The 26,140-nt window shown below is 43.5% G+C and overlaps 1 protein-coding gene across 3 annotated transcripts in view; it reads right to left on the bottom strand.

The window, feature by feature from the left end:
• cadm2a (cell adhesion molecule 2a) overlaps positions 1-8,452 on the bottom strand; it is a 397,367-nt gene extending 388,915 nt beyond the window's left edge. For all 3 annotated transcript variants that reach the window (XM_047378822.1, XM_047378824.1, XM_047378823.1), the window contains exon 1: positions 8,002-8,452. In XM_047378822.1, the coding sequence (XP_047234778.1) occupies positions 8,002-8,062 (61 nt within the window). In that variant the 5' untranslated portion in view covers positions 8,063-8,452. The remainder of the gene's footprint in view (positions 1-8,001) is intronic.
• Positions 8,453-26,140: the final 17,688 nt, after the last annotated feature.

The following is a 26,140-nucleotide window of genomic DNA, read 5'->3' as shown; positions in this document are numbered from 1 at the left end:
AAAGCACCCACAGTGTGTTAGTCTATTATGGAATGCCATTTGGGCTAAAATAGCAGTTTCCTTCAATTTATGCCAGTCAGGAGAATTCTGATTTGGTCACCTGAAATGCACAATAGATTAAAAAAAAACCATGGTGTGACTGTTTTCACAGCACCATTTATTCTAGACCATGTCTCTCTTTTAGGCGACACATGGATCAGTAAAGCCCAGCAGTGATTTCAGTTCAAAAGAATAAAAGCTTTAAAACTGAGGGGATGCATTCATTATGCACATAATAGTGGAACCTGGGAAACTCAAAGTAATATATGAAACATCAGCAATTAAAACATGGTGGCATTATGTTCTAAGCAGCTACAGTAGGTACTGTATGTTTAAACAGGTACGATGGTTCTTAACAGCGTTTAACATGAAGACAGGGGAAGCACTGAGATATAAGAAGCTATCTAAAAAGAAACTGTCCTTTTATATGACATGTCTCGACCTATAGACATGTCAGCGGTTTCTTTTAGTCTGTTAGAGACTTTAAGCAAACAACAGAAAGACTCACAATAGGCTTCTTGAAAGAGACCACTTTCGTTAACTCAAAACAGCCTGTATAGGAAGAACCAGATAAGCACTTTGCATAGGTGTTTGTTGTAAATATGACAAAATCTGTTCAAACTGTGCAACATCTCTAAATCACTTTTTAAATTAACTTTTCACCAGAGTTGTACTGCATCAAGCACATAAACAAGATTAAAATGGGGTATTCTGTACACTGTAGATACTTCCCCCTTGGAGCCCATTTTTACCCCATTTCCTACCCTTATATTTAAATGTTGGATGGGTTGCTGGATTTTTGGATAAGGTAAGGGTTTACATTTACTCTGGATATACACGGGCACAGTTGTTTTAGTAATGTTGGCCTCATTAACCTTGTTAATTGCAAATATAAGATGGCAAGGACAGTTTAAATGATCAATTAATCTTTGTTTTAAAGTAATAGTGAAATACATTTTTACAGCAAGTGTTTTTATTTTCTCTTCACCCGAGTGTCCAAAACATGCGGCCGAAGGTCTGATGATACGACAACAAAGTCGATCATTGACCTCCTGACTAGGGGCTGAGCTGTCCACTGATCACCACCTGGTGGTGAGTTGGATCCGCTGGAGGAGGAGAAAGCCGGACAGACTTGGCAGGCCCAAGCGCATAGTGAAGGTCTGCTGGGAACGTCTGGCAGAGCCCTCGACCAGGGATGTATTCAACTCTCACCTCCAGGAGAGCTTTGACCAGATTCCGAGGGATGTTGGAGACATAGAGTCCGAATGGACCATGTTCTCCACATCTATTGTCGATGCTGCTGCCCGTAGCTGCGGCCGTAAGGTCTGCAGTGCCTGTCGCGGTGGCAATCTCCGAACCCGGTGGTGGACACCGGCAGTAAGGGACGCTGTCAATCTGAAGAAGGAGTCCTATCGGCTGTGGTTGGCTTGTGGGACTCCTGAGGCGGCTGACGGGTACCGTGGGGCCATGCGTGCCATGGCCCGGGTGGTGGCAGAGGCAAAAACTCGGACCTGGGAGGAATTCGGTGAGGCCATGGAGAAGGACTACCGGTTGGCCCCGAAGCAATTCTGGCAAACCGTCTGGTGCCTCAGGAGGGGGAAGCAGTGCTTCGCCAACACTGTTTACAGTGGGGGTGGGGAGCTGCTGACCTCGACTGGGGACATTATCGGCCGGTGGAAGGAGTACTTCGAGGATCTCCTCAATCCTGCCATCACGCATTCCGTGGTGGAAGCAGAGGCTGGGGACTCTGGGTTGGACTCTTTCATCACCCAGGCTGAAGTCACGAGGTGGTTAAAAAGCTCCGCGGTGGCAAGGCTTCGGGGTTGGATGAGATCCGCCCTGAGTACCTCAAGTCTTTGGATGTTGTGGGGCTGTCATGGTTGACACGCCTCTTCAACATTGCGTGGCGGACGGGGACAGTGCCTTTGGATTGGCAGACTGGGGTGGTGGTCCCCCTTCATAAGAAGGGTGACCGGAGGGTGTGTTCCAACTACAGGGGGATCACACTCCTCAGCCTCCCTGGTAAGGCCTACGCCAGGGTATTGGAGAGGAGAGTCCGGCCGATAGTCGAACCCCGGCTTCAGGAGGAGCAGTGTGGTTTTCGTCCTGGCCGTGGAACACTGGACCAGCTCTATACCCTCTACAGGGTACTCGAGGGTTCATGGGAGTTTGCCCAACCGGTCCACATGTGTTTTGTGGACCTGGAGAAAGCATTCGACTGTGTCCCTCGTGATGCCCTGTGGGGGGTGCTCCAGGAGTATGGAATCGGTGGCTCTTTACTAGGGGCCATCCGGTCCTGCTGGCCCCATCTATCCAAGACCTACACCATGCACTGGGGCGGTTCGCGGCCGAGTGTGAAGAGAAGCTTAAGTATGTTGGGGTCTTGTTCACGAGTGAGGGAAAAATGGAGTAGGAGATCGACAGACGGATCGGTGCGGCTGCCACAGTAATGGGGCGCTGTGCCGGTCCGTTGTGGTGAAGAGAGCTGAGCTGAAAAGCGAAGCTCTCGATTTACCGGTCGGTCTACGTTCCTACCCTCACCTATGGCCATGAACTTTGGGTCATGACCGAAAGAACGAGATCCCGGATACAAGCGGCTGAAATGAGCTTCCTCCGTAGGGTGAGGAGCTCGGCCATCCGGGAGGGGCTCGGAGTAGAGCCGCTACTTCTCCACATCGAGAGGAGCCAGTTGAGGTGGCTCGGGCATCTATACCGGATGCCTCCTGGACGCCTTCCTCGGGAGGTTTTCCAGGCACGTCCCACCGGGAGGAGGCCCAGGGGACGGCCCAGGACACGCTGGAGGGACTATGTCTCTCGGCTGGCCTGGGAACGCCTTGGGCTCCCCATGGAGGAGCTGGAAGAGGTGTCTGGGGAGAGGGACGTCTGGGCGTCTCTGCTGAGTCTGCTGCCCCCGCGACCCGGTCCAGGATGAAGCGGAAGACGACGAGTACGAGTTTTTATTCTCTCAACACTCACATACAATATAAATTTGCATCACTAACAATAAATTCAGGTATTAGACAATATTATTATAACTCTAATAATCAATATAATACATAATTCTACCAGCAGCATCGTAATAATTAATGCTTTTCTGTTCGAAATAAAAGCAGATTTGGCTAATATAGATACAAGGATTCCTTAAAGTGTCTGTGTTCGTGTACGTCCATCTAACACCTACCCCTCCTCACTAAAGTAAACAAAATTGGGGGAAACACTGACAGCGATTGCCCTCTCATACATTTTTCTTATCCATTCTTTTATTATAGCTATTTCATGGAAATCAGAATTGGCTAAAATAGATGATAGGTCAAATCTTTAAAAAACTCATAGATCATAAATCAACCACAGAATAGTGATTGGCGTATCTCTAGTAAAATGCATCTTAATGTTTTCGAGAATCTACTTGCATAGTGGTATGGTTTAATCCTCATCTTCCTCGTTTCTACCGGACAATGACAAAATATAATTGCTTTATATCATTTTTATTGAAACATAAATGATCAACAGTATTTTAGCAGGTATAAGTTCAATAATCAAACTAGGCAGTGGAAATCTAAAGTCAACACACAGGATAAGAGTCTTAGCCCGTCATAAGTGTGCATTTGGAAGCATAATCTGCACAAATGTACTGGTTAACGCATGCACAAAACAGCATCACTATCTTCTTTTCTTTCTTGAGCCATTCTGCTTTGACACGAAGAGCTTGTAAGCTTTGAATCCGGCCACATTCCCCTCAAGCCTCCTCCTCCTCCTTTCTGTTTTAACTTTTTTAACACCTGGACTAACAAAAGACTGGCTTTGATCACGGGAAATCCCTTGGCAGAGTTGCAGTGAACCCACAGTGGAACTCCATGTGTGTATGTATGTGTGCATTCAAATGTCTGCTTGATGCACACTGAGCCAGCACTACAGATGATTCCCAGCACAGCAAAGCTCTGTGCTGTGGGTATAAGGTGCAGAGCGCCTTAAATGTGCCATGTATGAAAAAGAACAGACACAGATAGAGGGAAATTGCAACTAAGCAAGAAAGAGGGAACATCTTGTTTCTCCTGTGTAATCAGTTGGTCTGCAAACACACACACACATATACACACACACAAGGACGCTTGTTATCAGAAGCTTTCCCACGCTGCTGTGGTACAAAGCTCCACACCGGGGATGGGAGGATGAAGCGACGGAGGAATGGACTGAAGTACAGAGGGATGGAGGGTCAGCCTTCAGCAGCTTAGTCTCACTGTGGGGATAAACACATCTCTCAGCAGGAGTTTGTATTTAGGCTAGCAAGATCAGAGTTCAGAACGACCGACTGCCAAGCAGGCAAAGCGACAGAAAACAGAGAGAGCAGCGGCGATAAACAAGCATCCATACAGCAAACAAGCAGTGCACATCCTTCTCTCTCCCACACACACACACAGAAAAAAGACTCTAGTTGAGAAGATTGTACATTCCTTCTCCACACCTCTGCTCACACATTACGCTTCTATCAACTCCTCTATTCTTGAACATTTCCCTACTTCTTTCTTCATGTCTCTCTGCCTCCACCTCCCCTCTCTTGCTGCTCAGCCCTGAGCTCTTACGTAAGAAGTCCATTTGCATAACAGGCTGTTTTCTCTGGCTATGGCATGGGCACACGAGACACACTGGATAATATGTTAACAACCCGAGCTGTTGGTAAACAATGACCTCCATCACAACAGCTCACACTGGCGCTATATTGCGGTGTAGGTCTGTTCTACGACAGAGATTTAGTGCTTTTGGATCTCTCAATGCCAGCTGGGTTAAGGCCAGACGAGCTGAAACAGCTGTCATTTACAGAGCGCGAGGATAGGCCATGTCTTTTCCTTGATAGACCTCATTCGGAAGGAGGCTGAACTACCTGCGGTGTCGAACCTGTGCAATAATAGGTCTTACACCAAGAGATGACTGTTCAAATCAGGCAGCCTGGTATTATCCTCTTCAGGGTAAAGACAAGAGAGGGAGAGGAACTGGCCTGATTGTGCGTGTGTTGTTATGTCTTCACTATGGCCTCTTCAAACATGAACTATACAAACAGAGTGCATGTTTGAAGGAATGTATGCACACAAGCAGAAAATTACACATGCCCATGCACTTCTAACAAGTGTGTAAAGAAAGCAAAAATGAGAAGACGGGCTTGTGAACATCAATAAAGTCTGCAGTGGAAGCTATCAGATACACGCTAAGATGCCTCATTACATACCAATTCATTAAGTCAAGAATGGCCTCAATCATGTCGGTTTATTAAAGAAAGGGCTGCTCTTTTGTCTCATAAGCACACAAACACTTCAAAGCGGCTACAACAAATGATCAAGAGAATCAAGCACCAATGATCTCTCATCTGGAGTTTGCCTTTGCATTCAGGCAGAACAGCAGTTGAAGTCAAGATGATGCTAAATATGCCTTTCATGTTACTAAATTTGCTATGCAATCCCTTAAATACTCAACATCTTGATATGATGTTGGAGTAAACAGGATATAACTTTAGGATGGAAATATCCTTCATGTTAGGATCCATCTATGAATTGTCGTCTTCTTATACGAGACCGAGATGTGGGGGTAACAGGGTCCAGGAGAGAAACTAATTCAATCTGAAAAGACTCACAAAGAGAGGGATGGCAATTAGAAAAGTTTTAATGATGATAAATTACATGGTTATTTCTTTGGCGCTCGGACCTGGGAGGAAGACATGAATGCTGAGAATGACATGAGCTAAGATGATAATTTGTAAGGCTTAGATTTAAATATGTCTTCCCCCTGATCCGACACTGGTGGTGGATTGGCGGCCAGGGAACGAGGAAGCCAGGAGTAGATGTGAAGGAAGATGGTGGAGGTGGGGTGGAGGAGGGATGAGCTCAGCTGACAAGCGAAGATGAACACGGTAGAAGCTCCTTTAAAAGCAAGGCATCAGAAGGTGATTGGATGGAGAATCAGACGGACAGGATGCTGATTGGAAGGCTGGGAGACGCCCCGAAAAGTCACTGGAAGGTGGAGGCGGCGAAGGTGAGTCTTTCATTCTGAATTTTCGTCAAAACTCCATTGCATCCCTTGGCCCTGTCGCATTTCCCAGCTCATTCTTAGGGATTCCAAAGTGTTCCCAAGCCTGATCTAGCTACATATTGATGTGCCGTCTCTCCAGCTGCTACTGGGACTTCTCCCTTTAGGACAGGCCTGGAAAACCTCCAAAAGAAGGTATGCCAGGGTGATTGGTGCATCCTGATCAGGTGTACCCATTACCTGAAGGGAGAAACATCAAAGTCAGGTGCCATGAAGCTGGGTAATAGGCAAGGGTCTGGGCATGTTAACTCCCAGCAGCACGTTAAGGATTGGGTATGGGCTGCGATAGAAGTAAATATATTACATGTTTCAATTACTTGTAGCTTGCCAACTAAGACAAGGCTACCCAAAGAGTGATGGGGGAGCCCTTTCTGTGTCTCTAGGAACTGGAAATATTTCACATTAGCCAAATGTATCGTCCTTGTAAGCAAGAGAACAGTGTAACAGCCTTCTTTCATCAAACCGACCAACAGTGCACTGTACAGGTTGTAGGGTGAAAGCGCTGAGTTACTCCATACAATTGAAGGAAACTTGGTTATTTACTGTTGGTTAACACTGTTGGTTGGCAGAACGTATTCTGGGACTCTGTGCTAGCTCTTCAAGACTTTCAGGTCATCCTGCACAATTCCAGTACAAAGCATGGAATGTTAGAAGGCATAACAGATATAAAATGTATGTATGTGTCCACAAACTAGTCATTTGTTATCCTATTGGGGATATTGCAATTGTAGAGCAACAGCATATCTTTCTGTGAAGACCTAAAAACAATGTACACACTTTTTCATTAACATCCTTATTTCCTCTACTAATCTATTCTATCACTAGTTCAGTGTGCTGATAAAAAACACTGAACCATTTTACAAACAGCTATGCACGGTTAATAAGTTAATTGCGTGGCTCACTAACAGTGACCTTGCCCCCCAGTGATTTCACGCCCTAACCCTCCCACCCCTCCTGTTTACACTCGGATCACCTGCCTTTCTAAATGCCAGGAGCTGTTTATAGGACGATTTATTGAAACCAGGATATGGGAGTTCAGAATGTCACTCACAATATCGGCAAATCCCTCTTAAATCCTTTTTGATCTTTTAGTCTCATATGCTCAAAAACACAGTAAACAGTGGCGCAGCATGTTTAATAAGAGCTATGTTACGCTCAGTCTGAGAGGACGACATTTATTATCAGTACTCCTGGACAGATTGAAAAGAGAGCAGTCTTGTCCGAGTTTTATTTTCTTTTTTGTATTAGTTTGCATTCAGACATACAAGCTTCACTAAAATTAAATAAGAGAAGTCCCACTCATGAATAAACATATATTTCCTGAATACAGAAAACCAAGTAGATGTGAGTGCGTAAAAACGCTTACAGTGACTCTAGGGCTTACCCAAGAGGAGCAGGTCAAACACAGCCGCGGGGTTGGGGTTTTCATTGTGAGGAGTGTCTGTTTTTATTACCAGCTTGGAAACAGGACATAACCAGATACCGCAGGCGCACGAGACGCCCTGTCCTGCAAGTCAGTTTCCCGTGGTTCTGTTCATTCAGTTATGCACGCATCATCACCAACATCCCGAACGTGAAGGGACCTCAAAATCTAAGGGAAAAGACGCTGTCCTCTGTGCATCACGAGCGTCTGCAAACACAGCATGCAGAGACGCACGTGTGCGTTTTCAATGAAAAAAGCAGCGAGTGCGTTCGTGTGAGCGCGTACGTGCATGCGCGTAAGAGAAAGAGAGGAAGCTCATCACCCGTCTGCTAGGATCCGCATGTGACCGCGCGTTTTGCCCCTTCTTCATCCTCCCAAACAGCTGACCTGGAACATACACACGCGCACACGAAAACATGATGCGCACATACACTCCATGCACACACCACGCGTCCCAGACTCACCTTTAAGCAGAATCCCATAAATAGTGTAGAGAGTGAAAATCAAATGACTCTTGAGGTTCATCCTGTCTGCTTCTTTGTTGCTCCTGTCTTTCGAGCTTATTTCTCCACTCCGTCTCCCTCCTGGACCTCTAACCGGGATCGGACGGCTTCCTCAGCTTATCCAGGTGGACCTACAGGAGCGTGGTTTCTGTGCGTCTCAGGGAAATTGGGTTAACACAGCCCAGTCTTCAATCCCTAGACTGTTTTGTTTGTGAGATAAATTCTCGCTCCTCTAAAAGAAAATTAGAAGCACTAATGTGGATGTTATCTGGGATGCACTTAGTTAGAAGAACTCTGAAAAAAATCAGCAATAGACCGCAAGCGCTGATAAGAATGCTCTGCTGGTAGCAGGATAAACGTTCCCGTCTCCTTACATCTGCCTGCACTGCTCTTGGGCTGCCGTGGCGCACAGTCCACAGCGTTTCGAGCACGAGTGGATTGTTTGAGACCCGCCCACCCAGCTTTGACTGACATGAAAAATGGCCCAATGGTGATGGGGATTAGGCAGTGGTTGGTGGATGGTAGATAGAGATGGAGGAGTGGCTGAATTGAGACGCTGTAAAAAATATCATTTTTGCATACGAAAACAAAAACCTGTACATGGTGTTTAAGTTAAAAATGTATATAAATAAATGAATAAAGTGTGAAGTATAAACAAATGGCATGAGTATACATCTCTTCTGAATTCAAATATTGCTTCAGCATGGATGCAGGCAATCAGAAGAAATTGTCACACTGTGTAAAACCTTATATTGACAGGGTCGACTGCAAAAGTAAAAATAATGATTACAGGGGTTAACTTTTTACGGACAAAACGGTGTATTAAAATGTCCACATTGAGTTACTTCATTAAATAACCACTCATTCACAGAGAAAGGTGGATCATCTTTTACAGTACACTAACCACTTACAATAGGATCAGACTTCAAAACAGAAAGAGCATGCAAATATGTTTCCTGACGTGAGCTGGCTTAAAAGAAAGCATGTACTTAATCATACTGTATCAATTTGTTTCGCTTTTTTGTATTTCAATATTTTTGATTAATTGTGGAGATAAATATTTGCAACATTCTGAAATCTCACATGCCGACATTACACCTTTTTTATTGATTGGGATTCTAGTCCCTGTTTGGGCCAGTTTATAGAAATATGACTGACTATGATCGTTTATAATACCCAATAACCCTGAGCAACCTATTGCTGGTAGATAGCCTAATAGTTTTTGGAGTAACACAGCCTACTGTCTTCACAGTAGAGATCATAGAAAGGTTCTTGAAATCATTGGTTGTCAAAGCTGATACAAATGGTTCCATGGTTCAACATACTTAACAATTTGCTGTTTCAATGTAATTATGGAAGGGCTTTATTTACAATTAGAATAAATTCAGCAGTCTCGGAATGTGGGGTTAAGGAATAATACTTTCAGAATGATATTTAGGATTGCCCAAAAATACAAATAAACGAAAGTTAGTGCTTTTGAGGTGCATTTCTGCCTTGATAAATATTTTATATAACGTCAAATACATTTTCCTAAAATTATCAAGCAGTAATAGCAAAGGCTAGAAATGACCAATGACTCCCAGAGGAAAGTTTTACTGCTCACAGTTTTTTGTTTCTCTTCTGGAGTTTAGGAGACAAAGATGTGATTCTCACTTCAGTCTCATTTTAGCTTATATATTTTCTCACGTACTTCTTCGATTTTTCTCCTAAAAGTCACCTGGAGAAATAGGATGAGACATAACATTAGCTACAGGAGTAATACTTAAAACTAGAGGAAAAAAATTCATATATGGTTTGTCTTTTTTTAAAAGCTAAAGTGAACTAAGAAAAACAATACATGCAATGAAATACCTAGGGTTGTTAAAAGGGTGTGGGAGTGTGGGGTGAAAGGGCACATTTAAACTGATTAGCTATTTATTCTCTGTTTTCCCTTTTTTAAGAAAAGACTGAAAAAGACAATGCAATTTCTACAGAAGATAAAGCCTTATAGTGCTTTGCAAAAATCATGTTGCCTGATAATTAAAAGTTCCTCTTTCACAATTCTCTTATGATGGATTTGGTATGAATAATCTATGATCAGTGTAGAGTATTTTAGTCCTCGTGTAACTAGTCTGTGTAGTACAATTTTGAGGTTTGTTTCACTCTAAGGTACCCCAACCCCAAACAAAAATGCATTTAAATAGTTATTTTTTGTATATTCACAATACACAAAGGCAGAATCAAACTAAGCGGCTGCTTATGGCCCCACGGCCACTAGGGGGTCCCAAGAATGAAAAAAAAATAAAATACTATACTGTATATTTTTGCATGCCTGAATAATTACTTGTAATGAACCATAGACTCATTATTCATAAAACAACTTCAACATCAAATAAGCCATTTGAATTTTTTTTAACAGTTATATAGCTAGTAGAAACATGTGAGTGAGACTAACTGGAAGCTTATTTACCCTTAACTAGCATTTTACCCACATCTCAAAGTACATCTACTAGAAGGTAAGTAGTCATTGTATGAGCTGAACAGTGGAGGTCACTAAGCATAACCCACACTCAACTCATGGCGTAGAATTGTCTCCTTCTAACTTTGCATCTCCAGCATCTCTACAGCAAAAAGGATATAGGAAAAGGAAAAAAACAAGTTAAACTGGTGAGCGATTTTATATATATGTATATAGCAATTATATATATATATATATATAAATATATAATAAAATATATAAAATTGCTCCTGGGGCCATGTTTGTCATATAATTTCTATGAAGGCCAGAGAGCTGCTGCTGAAAAGCTCCACTGCACCGGTAGTATGCGTTTCCTGACAATGGGCACTGTGCATCCAAATTTCCAAAGCGCAGGCGGAAGGCAGTTAGGCAAAACAATGAGGACACATCCTTCAGGGGCAGGGAAAAGAAAGAGGAAGATAAAAAACAAAAATGTCTTGGTAATATAACGTTTACCACAGAGATTTGTGGAAAAATTAGCAAGCTAGATAAAAATTTGTGAAATTTATCTTTAGCTGGCTTGTTAGATAGTCAAATATTCATGCTAATGTGTTTGTATTTGTGTCATACTAAGTTCTAACATTGACTGAGTTGATTTTTGGGGTTGGCCCTATATATTTTAGCTTTGTTATGCTTCAAAAAAAAGTTTATGCTAACATTTCATAGCAAACATTAATTAAAACATTAGCTAAATTGGAGCCATAAATTTTGTTCAAAAGAAATAAAAAATTGAATCTGAAAAAGTATTTTGAACCTCAACAAAAAAAAATTTGAAAACTGGAAAAAAGATCTGCAACTGAAAAAAAAAGATAAAACTGGGAAAAATAAAGTTCAAAACTGCTTTTCAGATTCAAGTTGTTTCTTTTTTCCACACTCATTTTTAAATCTTTTTATACTTTTTAAATTCTTTAAATACTTTTATTTTTTCTTTTGAACAAACTTATTTTTCAGGTTCATTTTTATTTCTTTTAAACAAATTTTATGGCCCCAATTTAGCTCCACAAAAACATCACCATGCATTTGCTTGCAATATGTTTTTGCTTCTGGCCACATGGTTTCTAGTTACTGTTTGAGATGTATTTTTGCTGCAGAGCATGGTAATTTATATGAGTAAAATAAATAATTTTTTACAACTCATAAGTTATGTGAAACTTTTCCAGGATCACTGTGGGAGTATTTTGGAGGCACATAATCAGCTCAGTGCCGCTTCACATCCTCAGGTTCAACTGTGGGTGAGGGAAAGGAAGAGTAGGAAGAGTAGTTGTCTTGCAATCAGAAGGTTGTGGGTTTGATTCCAGCTTCCTCCTGCCATATGTCAATGTGCCCCTGGGCAAGGCACTTAACCTCAAGTTGCCTATCAATCTGTGTATTGGTGTGTGATTGGGTGAATGTGGCTCTAGTGTAAAGCGCTTTGAGCGGTCTGTATGACTGGAAAAGTACTATATAAGTTCAGTCCATTTAGTAGTAACACTAGATCATATATTTATGAGATAATGTAAACAACACTGCAATGAGTTCATAGTAGGCATGTGAATGATCTGATTGTTGATTGTAACAATCCATTTGGTGGCAGAAATACAGGGCCCCAAAGTCAAATTTTGCTAAGGGCACTGTGGAGTCTTGGGCCAGCCCCGAGAATACAGGTTTCATAACTTTCAAAGTATGTTCACTGTAAACCAATCTAGGTTATTTCTGACCAGTCTAAGTATTTGATAATTTGTAAGAAACATCATCAGGTATAAGCACAGATGATGATGCCTGCTTGACATTTCTGCCTGTTGCACCTCTGACAGTGCCACTGTGCAGGCTACAGAGTCATCAGCCTGGGGCCACCCTTCAACTATATTTCACTCCATTATCCCCAGAACATCTCAAGGTGGAGGAGCCATGGTAGGAATGTCTCCATATCACGCCCGCGGCCTGTCGAGGATCATGCTTTACCACATGCTTTGTCCTTCCTTCAGAGCCAGAAGCTCCCTTGCTCAGCCTTCTCAGCAAGGTCGTGGAGACCTCACTTTCTGTCGGTGTATGTGACTCCAAGGGTTTCAGGAGCAGCTGTTCAGATGCCCCAGGGAAGCATTTACAGCCAGTTTAGATTGCAAAAAAGAAAGAGTAAAATTATCTTTTAATTTAACCATGAATAGGAATGAACAACCTCCTTTGCCTCAAGAGTTGGTGGGCCCCATTTTCCTATAATATTCACTGAAACAATTGTGTACATTGACTAGAGATGCAAGTAACAAAAAGAAAACTGACTTATTTGAGTGTTTGTGCCAACCATTGACAGTTTGGGTACCTAAGTGCTCAGTCATATCGTCTATATTAAAAAACTGCTTTTGCTTAACCAGCTATGATCAAATATATGAATACACTGCTAAAAAAAATAAAGCAACAATTTAGAGTATAATATCAAGTCAGTTAAACTCCTGAAATATTGATCGGGTCAGGCAAAAATGAGAGGGAGCTGTTAATCAGTGTCAGCTGTTTTGGTGTTAACTAAATTAACACCAGGTGCACTAAAGGGGCGACAATGAGACAAAAAAAGGAATGGTTTTGCAGGTGGGAGCCACGGACATTTTTCCTTGGAGAAGCTCTCAGACTGACCTCACACAAGGGAACACATGGAAATGATGCCAGTGGGCCACTGGCATGCTTATCTCTGACCAAACCATTAGAAACAGACTAATGGTGGCCTGAGGGGCCTCTTGTAGGTCATGTGCTCACTGCCCAGCACTGTGAAGCTCGACTGGCATTTGTCAGAGAATACCTGAGCTTGCAGGTTCGACACTAGCACCCTGTTCTTTTCACAGATGACAGCATCTTCTCTCTGAGCTCATGTAACAGACATGAAAGGATATGGAGAAATTGCGGTAAACGTTATGCTGCTTGGATCATTGTTCAGCATGATTGGTTTGGTGGTGGGACAGTGTTGGTCTGGGGAGGCATACCCATGGAGGGACGCACAGACCTGGACAGGATAAATAATGGAACCCTGTCTACCATTAGGCATTATGATTAAATCCTCAAACACACTGTAAAACCAATCACTGTCGCAGTGGGTCCTGGGTTCCTCCTGGTGCATGATAATGTCTGACCTCATGTGATAGGAGTATGCAGGCAGTTCCTGGAAGATGAAGGAAATTATATTATTGACTGGCCTCTACACTTCCCTGACCTACAAAAGGACAGAGCCGACACTAAAACCCATAATAAAATCCCAAGGAACATACACTACATTAGAAATTATGGATGGTAGAGCAGAATCAAAGTTTGGAACAGACTGAGATCATGCACAAACAACCAAGAAAAAGACAGGAGAATATATTTAGTATCCAGAACATATGAAGATAACTAAAACTGAGTACTCATGAGGAAATTCTGGTGGGAAAGGAAAGACAAACAGGAAGCAAATCAGACTAGAATGTATGAAAGTATAGGACCACTCATAAAAGATGAGATTAATGTTGTTTGTCTCTCCCTGAGCACTTTTCCTTCACCTTGGTGGAAAGAAATCATGACACTAAGAAAAGCTATGAAGGAGAATTTATGAAGACTGAACAAACAATCATGATGCTGCACATAGCCTCTAATGGTACACAGACAACACAACACAGTGATAGATTCTGCCAGTGTGACCCTGTTGTGATGAAGCTCTTATATTCTGAATAGGAGCTACTCAGAAAGCACCTAGATACTCTGCCCTGTACTTTCCTGTCAGATTATTTCATACAGGCTTTGTACAAATATATACATTCTTGTGAAAATATTACAAGGAAGGGCCTGTAAGAAAATAAATAAAGTAATTTAATAATAAAAAATATTAAAAAATAAATATTATCAGTCACAACATGAAACATAGAATTATTGTCACATGGAGAATGTTTAATTCTCAACCACCTGCTTCTGTGTTTTAAAATATTTTATATATATTTTTTCAGCTTGAAGTTAGATTTATGCAAGCCTCAATTATCAAAGCTGGCATAGACTTAGTTGCAGAAATTATCTTAAAACAAGTTCCACATGTGATTTCTGCCACCTTTTGATTCATGGTTTTGGTGGCCTCAACCACAGAATTTGTGGTACATATATTAACGAAAGACAGTATAAAAGAACATATTTCTCTCAGATTTAGTGTCACAACTAAGCCTTATTAAAAGACACAATCCAAACCAAAAACATTGTTCCTCACACAAAGAAATTCTATGCAAATTAAAATGACCAGACATTATTTAAATAGCATACTTGCGAAACAGTCATGTTTTAGAGGGGTCAACTGACAATCTGTCCCTCTTACAGCCCTTAGTCTCATGCTGTGAAGCACCAAATTAAGTCCACCTGTCCAGAACAACATTGTTCAGAACTGCACAGGTCAAAATGACAAATTTTGTTGGGCATGTACAATGGAGTAGCTCTGATCCATTGCAGCCACATCCCCCGTTCAGTTCCCCTGAAGTACAGCTCCACAATGGATGGGAAATGGCCTGCTGCCACTAAACCGAAGAGCAGGGTTACAAAATTGAAACACTCCTTAAATGGAGTTCTAGATTTTAGCATAGGTGCATTTTGACAAGCTTTGAACCATGTAATTAATTTGTTTTCACTATCATGAAGATTCTTTTATGATGAGAAATCCCAAGCACAGAAAACAGCTGTTTGTTTTCTATTTTAGAAGATAGAAGTAGGTTCTAGCATCCTCCATCCTGTCAAATAAGCAGGCAATTATGCAATTTATCAGTCTCTGTTTACATGTCCCATAATATTCAGACTAATACAATGACACAGCTTGGCCCAGCCCATGACACGCTTATGCGTGTCATGGGCTGGGCCACACCCATGATTTCCAACAGCTGTGCGGGTGAACGCTGGCGCGACTGGCTGCCGCTGCTCGCCAGTAAATACATTTTTGACACAGGTAACATTTGATTATACTCAACTTTTTGAAGCTTTAAAGCATTCTTAGACTATGGTCTAAGCAATCACTTTCATCTGGACAAAGAAATACTTAATCTATACTGTCAAGACTGGCGTGTTAGCCTCACGGGTTTCACAACGTCAACCTCTGCTTACCTGTCCAAACTGCCCTGTGGTTTTTATCTACAATGCTCACCGGAAAGATACATATCTGGTCGGTGTTTCTCTGGGCATCTCTGGCATTCATTCACCAACCTGTGACAGGTCTGTTCCAGTACTCTGCTGCTGAGCTCCTTCGGTTGCGTTTCCACCTGTCTGCACCTCTGCCGGCTTCACTACTACATCAATCGGATATAACATTTCTGCTATGCCGGAGATATATTCACCGTGGGTCTCGTCGGAATGTCCAGGAAGACTCCTCGAAGGCAATAAAATCCATCTGGTCCACTTCTCGCTGCCCTCAACGTAAGACGGCCGGAGGGAGGGAGGAGGTCTCGTCATAATTCATAACGAGAAGTGGAAAGTCTCGTCGTTGACTCTTCCTACCTTCTCTTCTTTTGAATCGACCGTGTGCAAACTGTCTGGATCTACTCCCACCATCATTACAGTTATCTATCGCCTTCCAAAACCAAACAGCGAATTTTGAAATGACTTTGCTACTGTGCTCACTCACCTCTCCACTCTTTCTTCAAATAACATTGTGCTGGGTGATTTTAATATTCATATGGACAATATTAATAACCCTCTCACCAGAGACCTCATGTGTTGTCTTGAAGGCTTTGGACTCCAGCAGTACACTGACATTCCCACTCACTCTAAGGGTCACATTTTGGATTTAATCAGCTGCCCTTTTTGATCGTACTGCTGAGGAACTACCTATAACAGACCATTTTCTCCTCTCATTTAATGTCAGACTCTCTCTGTCCATCACTAAACTGCCCCGTATCATTTCGTTCTCGTTCTCGTCGTCTTCCGCTTATCCGGGACCGGGTCGCAGGGGCAGCAGACTCAGCAGAGACGCCCAGACGTCCCTCTCCCCAGACACCTCCTCCAGCTCCCCCGGGTGGAGCCCTCCAGCGTGTCTTGGGCCGTCCCCTGGGCCTCCTCCCGGTGGGACGTGCCTGGAACACCTCCCGAGGAAGGCGTCCAGGAGGCATCCGGTAAAGATGCCCGAGCCACCTCAACTGGCTCCTCTCAATGTGGAGGAGCAGCGGCTCTACTCCGAGCCCCTCCTGAATGGCTGAGCTCCTCACCCTTTCTCTAAGGGAGTGCCCGGCCACCCTATGGAGGAAACTCATTTCAGCCGCTTGTATCCGGGATCTCGTTCTTTTGGTCATGACCCAAAGTTCATGGCCATAGGTGAGGGTAGGAACGTAGACCGACCAGTAAATTGGGAGCTTTGCCTTTTGGCTCAGCTCTCTCTTCACCACAACGGACCGGCACAATGCCCCCATTACTGTGGCAGCCGCACCGATCCGTCTGTCGATCTCCCGCTCCATTGTTCCCCCACTCGTGAACAAGACCCCAAGATACTTAAACTCCTCCACTTGAGGCAGGAACTCCCCTCCAACATGAAGAGGTCAAGCCACCCTTTTACGGTCGAGTACCATGGCCTCGGACTTGGAGGAGCTGATCTTCATCCCAGCCACTTCACACTCGGCTGTGAACCGCCCCAGCGCATGCTGTAGGTCTTGGCTAGAGGGGGCCAGCAGGACCACGTCATCTGAGGGACTGGTGCAAAGAGGATTGGGTGGCGGACGAAGGTGGAGACCTCAGTGGCCCGATCCCCGAATGCTTATGCTGGCTCTAGGGACGTGGAATGTCACCTCGCTGGGGGGGAAGGAGCCTGAGCTTGTGCGGGAGGTCGAGAGATATCGACTAGAAATAGTCGGGCTTGCCTCCACGCACAGCGTGGGCTATGGAACCCATCTCCTTGAGAGGGGTTGGACTCTCTTCTACTCTGGAGTGGCCCAAGGGGAGAGGCGGCGGGCTGGTGTGGGTTTGCTTGTTGCCCCCCAGCTCAGCCGTCTCGTGTTGGGGTTTACCCAAGTGGATGAGAGGGTCGTTTCCCTGCGCCTACGGGTCGGGGATAGGTCTCTCACTGTTGTTTGTGCCTACGGGCCGAACGGCAGTGCAGAGTACCCGACCTTCTTGGTGTCCCTGTTGGGGGTGCTGGATAGTGCCCAACACGGGGACTCCATTATTCTGCTGGGGGACTTCAACGCCCACGTGGGAAATGACAGTGACGCCTGGAGAGGCGTGATCGGGAGGAATGGCCTCCCCGATCTGAATCCGAGTGGTGTTTTGTTATTGGACTTCTGTGCTAGTCATGGCTTGTCCATAATGAACACCAGGTTCAAACATAAGGGTGTCCATCAGTGCACTTGGCACCAGGACACCCTAGGCAGGAGGTCAATGATCGACTTTGTTGTCGTATCATCAGACTTTCGGCCGCATGTTTTGGACACTCGGGTGAAGAGACGGGCTGAGCTGTCCACTGATCACCACCTGGTGGTGAGTTGGATCCGCTGGAGGTGGAGAAAGCCGGACAGACTTGGCAGGCCCAAGCGCATAGTGAGGGTCTGCTGGGAACGCCTGGCGGAGCCCTCGGCGAGGGATGTATTCAACTCCCACCTCCGGGAGAACTCTGACCAGATCCCGGGGGATGTTGGAGACATAGAGTCCGAGTGGACCATGTTCTCCGCATTTATTGTCGATGCTGCTGCCCATAGCTGCGGCCGTAAGGTCTGCGGTGCCTGTCGCGGCGGCAATCCCAGAACCCGGTGGTGGACACCGGCAGTAAGGGATGCTGTCAAGATTAAGAAGGAGTCCTATCGGCTGTGGTTGGCTTGTGGGACTCCTGAGGCGGCTGACGGGTACCGTGAGGCCAAGCGTGCTGCGGCCCGGGCTGTGGCAGAGGCAAGAACTCGGGCCTGGGAGGAGTTCGGTGAGGCCATGGAGAAGGACTACCGGTTGGCCTCGAAGTGATTCTGGCAAACCGTCCGGCGCCTCAGGAGGGGGAAGCAGTGCTTCGCCAACACTGTTTATAGTGGGGGCGGGAGGCTGCTGATCTCGACTGAGGACATTATCGGGTGGTGGAAGGAGTACTTCGAGGATCTCCTCAATCCTGCCATCACGCATTCCCTGGTGGAAACAGAGGGTGGGGACTCGGGGCTGGACTCTTTAATCTCCCAGGCTGAAGTCACCGAGGTGGTTAAAAAGCTCCGCGGTGGCAAGGATTCGGGGGTAGATGAGATCCGCCCTGAGTACCTCAAGTCTCTGGATGTTGTTGGGTTGTCATGGTTGACATACCTCTTCAACATTGCGTGGCGGACGGGGACAGTGCCTCTGGACTGGCAGACTGGGGTGGTGGTCCCCCTTCATAAGAAGGGTGACCGGAGGGTGTGTTCCAACTACAGGGGGATCACACTCCTCAGCCTCCCCGGTAAGGCCTACGCCAGGGTATTGGAGAGGAGAGTCTGGGCGATAGTCGAACCCCGGCTTCAGGAGGAGCAGTGTGGTTTTCGTCCCGGCCATGGAACACTGGACCAGCTCTATACCCTCTACAGGGTGCTCGAGGGTTCATGGAAGTTTGCCCAACTGGTTCACATGTGTTTTGTGGACCTGGAGAAGGCATTTGACTATCCCTCGTGATGCCCTGTGGGGGGTGCTCCAGGAGTATGGAATCAGGGGCCCTTTATTAAGGGCCATCCGGTCCCTGTACGAGCAGAGCAGGAGTTTGGTCCGCATTGCTGGCACTGAGTCGGACCTGTTCCCGGTGCATGTTGGACTCCGGCAGGGCTGCCCTTTGTCACCGGTCATGTTCATAACTTTTATGGACAGGATTTCTAGACGCAGCCAAGGGCTGGAGGGAGTCTGGTTTGGGGACCAGTGGATTTCGTCTCTTCTTTTTGCAGATGCCCCTCCTTGAACTGCCACCTTAACGTGGTGGAGGGGTTTGAGTGCTCAAATGATCCTAGAGGCTAAGATGTCTGGGGCCTAAATGCCCTTGGTAGGGTCTCCAATGGCAAACAGGCTCTAGGTGATGGGTCAGACAAAGAGCGGTTCAAGAATCCCTCATGAGGACAAAAAATATTGAGGCACATGACGTCGCCTGGTACGGCGTAGCCGGGGTCCCACCCTGGAGCCAGGCCTGGGGTCAGGACTCGCTGGAGAGCGCCTGGTGGCCGGGTCGCTCCTTGCGGGACCCGGCCGGGCCAAGCCCGAATGAGAGACACGAGGCCATCCCCCATTGGGCCCACCGTATCATTTCCGTCCGCAAAAATAAGGACATCAACTTAGATTCCCTCTCCGCTAACATTAACTCCAAAATGGATATTCATAATGTAACCACCCTTGACGAACTGGTATCACACTACAATATTGGTCTTCGTTCTGTACTCGATTCCCTGGCTCCGCTAAAAACTAAATCTGTCTCCTTCTCCCGTTCTGCCCCCTGGTTTACCTCTGAACTTCGACTCATGAAGGCCTAAGCAATTTGAGCGGCTTCAGAAGAAAACTGGACTTTCTGTTCATAAAGACATGTACAAAAACCACATGCTGCACTACAAGGACTGTATTACTCAAACAAAATCCAATTACTACACTGATACAATCTGCTCTAATGAAGGAAATTCAATGTCACTATTCTCATTATATAAGAATATTACTCAAGCCCCAGACTTTTTTTCTCCTCATCTGTACTCAACTAACTTTTGTAACTCACTCATGTCTTTCTTTAATGAAAAAATCCAGAAAATTCACCATCATCTTAGTGTACAACCAACTTCCAATGTTACCTCTGAACTCTCTCCTCCCGCTTATTTCTTTTCTTTCTTTCATCTCCCACCCAGAAATCTCAGATATCATCCAGAAGCTTAAACCTGTCATCCACCTGTCAGTTAGACCTTCTCCCCTCAGTGCTAGTTAAAGCCTGTCTTCCCTCATTGGTTTCTAACATTTCTACTATTATAAATTCCTCTCTTTCCACTGGAACTGTTCCTGCTTCATTCAAAACTGCAGTGATCAGTCCTATTCTGAAAAAACCTGGTGCAGATCCCACTAACTTCAATAATCTTCAACCAATTTCTAATCTACCCTTCATCTCCAGAATTCTAGAAAAAGTAGTAGCAACTCAACTTCACACATACTTATCTCATAATAACCTGTATAAACAGTTCCAATCTGGTTTCCGCCCTCTCCATAGTACAGAAACTGCTCTCATAAAAGTCACCAATGACCTCCTCATGGCAGCTGACTCAGGCTTACTTTCCATCCTTATTCTCCTTGAGCTAAGTGCAGCATTTGACACCATTTGTCACGCCACCCTCCTCAATAGACGTTCCTCCATTGGTATTACTCAGACCCCTCTAAAGTGGTTTAAATCATATCTCTCCCATCGCTCTCAATTTATTCAGCTAAAAGCATTTTCTTCTCAGCCTTCTTCTGTCATTTCCGGTGTGCCCCGAGGGTCTGTCCTGGGTCCCCTTCTTTTCATAATCTACCTCCTCCCCCTTGGCCATATCTTTCGGAAACACTATATTAGTTTCCACTGTTACATGGATGATACCCAGCTCTATTTTTCCTGCAAACCCATTCCCAACATTCCGTCTACCTCCCTTACTGACTGTATGGCTGAAATAAAATCATGGTTTTCCACCAATCTTCTCAAATTAAACAGTGAAAAAACTGAGGTTCTCCAAATTGGCACAAAAACCACATTATCCAAAACAAACGTTTTTTCCATTGATATTGACAACTGCTCTGTTTCCCCTTCGCCTCAGGTAAAGAGTTTGGGTGTCGTCCTCGACAGTACTCTCTCTTTCCAATCTCACATCAATAACATGACCCGGTCTGCCTATTTTCATCTGCGAAATATCAGTCACCTTCGCCCCTCCCTCACTTCACATACTACTGCCATCCTCGTTCATAGCCTTGTCACTTCCCGTCTTGATTACTGCAATTCCTTCCTGTTCGGTCTTCCACACAAATCACTTCATAAGCTTCAACTAGTTCAAAACTCAGCTGCCCCTATCATCTCTAGAACCCTTTCCTTCCATCACATCACTCCTGTTCTGTCAGAGCTCCACTGGCTCCCCATCAAGTTCCGTAGACTTTAAAATCATTCTTCTCACTTTCAAGGTTGTCCATAATCTCGCTCCACCTTATCTATCCCATCTTCTCAACGTTGCTACTCCCTCTTGCACTCTCAGATCGTCCTCGTCTATTCCCTCTGCCCGTCTCACCACCATAGAGGGATAGAGTCTTCAGCCGCTCTGCTCCTCGGCTCTGGAACTCTCTACCGACCAATTTAAGGAACACTTTCTCAATTCAAATCTTCACTAAAGACTCACTTGGTTAGGACTGCCTTCTGCACTTGATTATTTCACACTGTAACATTTTAACTGCTTGATCGCTGTGTTAATATTTTTTTATTTTATTTTTTATTTGTTCTTGTTTTTAATATTGATTTGTATTCATTGTAAGGTGACCTTGAGTGCCAGAAAGGCGCCTATTAAATAAAATGTATTATTATTATTATTATTATTATTATGCAACCATGTACTGCTTGCTCTGCTAAACACTATTTTGCACCACTATTGACTTCTGTCTCCCTGAAATTGCATGATGTTTTCATCTGCACCACACATCCACAAACCTATGTATGTGGCCTGAAGCATGACGTTAGAATTGAGCAAATCCTCTACTCTCATCCAAGCTGATACACCCTAAAATCAACATGAAAATGTGCATACACCAATTTGTCTGCCGTTCACACGTTTAAAAAATGAGCACCAATGCGGTGGGTTACATGGTTTTACCTGAATGTTGTTTAACCTTGAATGTTGTTGTCACAATAAATTGTCGGACAACAATTACCTTCTTTAAGCATAAACTTGCTTGCTATTTGTTAAAATCAATAGGTAGCATACAGGCATATATCCATAGCACTTCAAAAACTTGAGCAATTTTTCTTTTTTTCTATATAATTCTAGGAATGTCCTGAAGTTAGGTCAACTGTAGTAAAATAACTACATTTTCCTCAGTTTACACACTGTAAATCAGCCCAGTAAAAACAGGTGTTCACTACTGTATCCATCTAGTGTTTAATTTTAATTCAATTGCAAAGCCCATCAGAGAGAAAAGAATAATAATTGGTTTTATGCATTTCGGTTGTGATCAGATAGAAACAGCTAATAGCACCAATAAGACAAGAAAAAAAGAAAGTTCTGAACAGAAAGCTTTTTGTTGTAAAACTGGCTAGTTTAGTAACACTTTCGGCATAGAACCCCTTGGTTTCACGACCTTTGTAAATTTATCAGGGGAATGTGTTAGAAGAAAAAGAACTTACAAAACTGCAACAGAGATCTTACTAATGTACATATAAATGAATGTCAAGCATCAGAAAACTAATATCACCGGAAATATCAAAGGCTCAGTAATGAGAAGCTTTATGCAACAGAAAGAATTAATAAGGTGTCTGTTGTGACTGAAAAACAAACTCTGTTTTGGACTGAATCTTTTATGTAATAATTTGACAATTATATACCGTATCACAGTATTTTTAATTTCTCATGATACATTTATGTGATGAAGCCACAAAATCTTTCTTTTAGATTGCATCCTGAGCGTGATTATGAATCTGCTTAGACATTCAGCCTATGCATTATTTATAAAATTAGTTTTTTCATGTTTGATGTCGTCTATCTAAGCTAATCACCGCTACAAACTCTGGTTTACACACACTATGCTTTGCAGTAAAAAATCTACCATCGAACACAAAGGAAACACAAAATCATCCTCAGTACTTCGGTACTTAAACTAAATGAAACACATAGCTTGACATATGTGACAAATATGAATTAAATAAGTCATCATTATACAGTAAAACACATCTTAATGTTCAGTTGCATGTTGTCATTTAATGTCTTATTTTGCAATCTAATATTTTTTGTTACTGTCTTCATATCTTTCCTTTGTTTTTATACTTAATAATGTTTGTACGCGCATGCGCTAGACACAATATGCCTCATGCATCAACAATTATAGATTTGGACCCATGTATAAAATTAGGACAAGTTCCAGGTGTAATTTCTATAACTGTGCATATACAAATGTTACTGGTTATGATAAATTTGGCAGTTAGAAATATTTCTTACGTACATACCATGCTGAGATTTATTCATGGTTTATGTAAGTTTGACCATAGAATGTGCACCATAAATGCACAAAATACTGAGTTGAATATCTTATTTTAATCGCATACTTGTCAAAACAAAAATATTTAAGTCTTACATTAGAAGGATTGGTTGAGGTACTGTCTATTTCTGATGGGCGTAGTGTTTTGATCCTTAGGTGTTAGGGTTTGGTTCTCATTTATCCTTGTTTTTATCATTTCCCTGTTATTCATGAGGTTCTCTAATTGTTGCCATTTTAGGTCATTCTTGTATTCTTTTACATATTGTCTCTGTTAGATTCTCCCTAGTGTTTCTGTGTATCTATGTTCTGCTTCTGTGTTAATTAGTCTCCTCCCCTTAGGTCCCTGCTTTCACTCTCCTCAGCTGTTTCATATATATCTTGATCTCCACACACCTGTATGCCATTTCCAATATGATGTTAATATGTTAACTTAGGTTCTGGAGCAGGGCCACGCCTCAACCATCCTTCACAGTGTGTCACATTCTTTTAACCCAACCTTCCGTTACCCACAACCCTATCTCAGCTGCCTCTTTCTCCTCTTCATCCCATCACCCTCATCCCTATTCCTCGCATTCATCCCATCATCCTCATTTCCATTTATCCCATCATCATCATCATCCCTTTTCCTCCTCTTCATCTCAGCATCCTCATCCCTCTTCCTCCGCTTCATCCCATCACCTTGATCCCTACTTCTTTATTTTTCATCCTCTCCTCTTTATTGCAGGTTCCATCTGGGGGGTCCTAAGTGGGCTCGGTGAAAAAGGCATTTCCTGAAAACTCCATTCCCATGTTGAGTCTCCCCTCCCAGGCCTATAAGCCATTCTCCCCAGATGACCCATCCTCAGTCCCAATTCATCCATCCCCTCGACCCCTTCCTTCAATAAACTTTTTTTCTCATACCTTCCTGGCGTGGTCCTTGCTAGTGAAATCTCCCACAGTATATAAGCTCTTTTCACCAAATCCTCCACTTACACTCCCAGTTTTTGTGCCTGTTGTCTGTGTTATGCCTGTGAGCCAGCTGCATTCCTCATTCTGTTCTTTTCATGCTTTTTTAAGCTCCTGTCCTCATTTAATGAATATTTTCTGTTCATCTGACGGTCCTGTTTGCACCTGAGTCCAACTTCTAAACCACACATCATGATACTCAGAGCATCATGTTAAACCCAGCAGTACAGGGCAATACTGTGCAAAACGTTCTTGAACGTGTAGAGCAGAGGTTCTCCAGGTGATCCAAGGCAGAGTGAGGGACAACAAAACAGATTTCTATTCTATTCTGTTCTATTCTATCCTATAATGGATTTCATTTTCTGCTTAAATCTCCCATATTTTGGTCACAGGAATGTAACAACTTTGCTCAGCCTAGGTAATGTTCAAAATAAATGGATAAGTAATTGAATGAGTTGCAATAGCCCCTGAAACTTTGCATTGCTGGTGCCCACACTGTGTGGAAGATAATTCTCCTCCAGAGCTTGATTTTGTTTTCTGCACCGCAATTCCAAAGGTGACATAAATTTGGATTCATTATCTGCCATACATATATTTGATTATTGAGAGCCAATCTGTTTGCCTATGTTTAAAACAGATGTTTTAAACAGGTTAAGAGTAGATTTGATCGAAATACAGTTGACATGCCTTAGCATGCTGATCTTATTTTTGGTTAGTCCACTGTAAGAGTGAACGCAGCCTTGAGCAGTGCACCCTGTGATGGCTCATTTCACACTCTCAAATTGGTGTCTGCCTTCACTGGAGGCATAGCAAGAAACCAGGGAGGTCATCTTTAAAAAGTGTTTGGATCCAGGAGAGAGGCCGGTCAGTGAACTGATAGAAACAGCACATTCAAGTTTCCGCCTCACCTGGGATTTTCTCAGCACTCCAGATGGTAGATAGACCCATCTCCCTGTCACTCACTCACACACACACACACACACACACACACACACACACAGAGCCATTAATGCACATCCAATGCTCAGAGTTGCAAGAAACCACCACCTGTTTCTGGCTGAGACCATTGTTCACTGATCGTTTTAATGTGGTCTGACACATGTTGCCAAGCTGAGGACCCAGCACTTGGGCTCAGATGAAACAAGGCGGAGCACAACATAAATCGCCTCACATTTTATACCCAATTTTCCTTTTATCCCTATGTCTCTGTATGGGTTCACCCAAATTATAGACTTTCGTCCAAAACCATTCACAGTAACAAAAGTGAAAAAGAAAATAGATTAAAAAAAAATAGTAATACATTAAGAAGAAAGAAGAAAAGTAAAACACAAACAGTGTTTTATATTTTATTCAGAAATGAGATACATAACAATCCCATACAATCGCTAAAATGCTCTGTTTGGTTTGTTTTTTCAGAGATATGATGACATTCAGAAAAGTAAAAATTCTCATGCAAAGCACAATAAGCATGTGATCTGCTGCATGTAAGGTTGTGGATCAGAACAAAGAGAACAAATACACATAATAATAATGTTTCTTTTTTGTAGG

The sequence above is a fragment of the Girardinichthys multiradiatus genome, chromosome 11, assembly GCF_021462225.1.
Source record: "Girardinichthys multiradiatus isolate DD_20200921_A chromosome 11, DD_fGirMul_XY1, whole genome shotgun sequence".
Classification (NCBI taxonomy): Eukaryota; Metazoa; Chordata; class Actinopteri; order Cyprinodontiformes; family Goodeidae; genus Girardinichthys; species Girardinichthys multiradiatus.
Note: the sequence above shows the minus strand (reverse complement) of the source record. Positions and strands in the feature narration are given on the sequence as shown.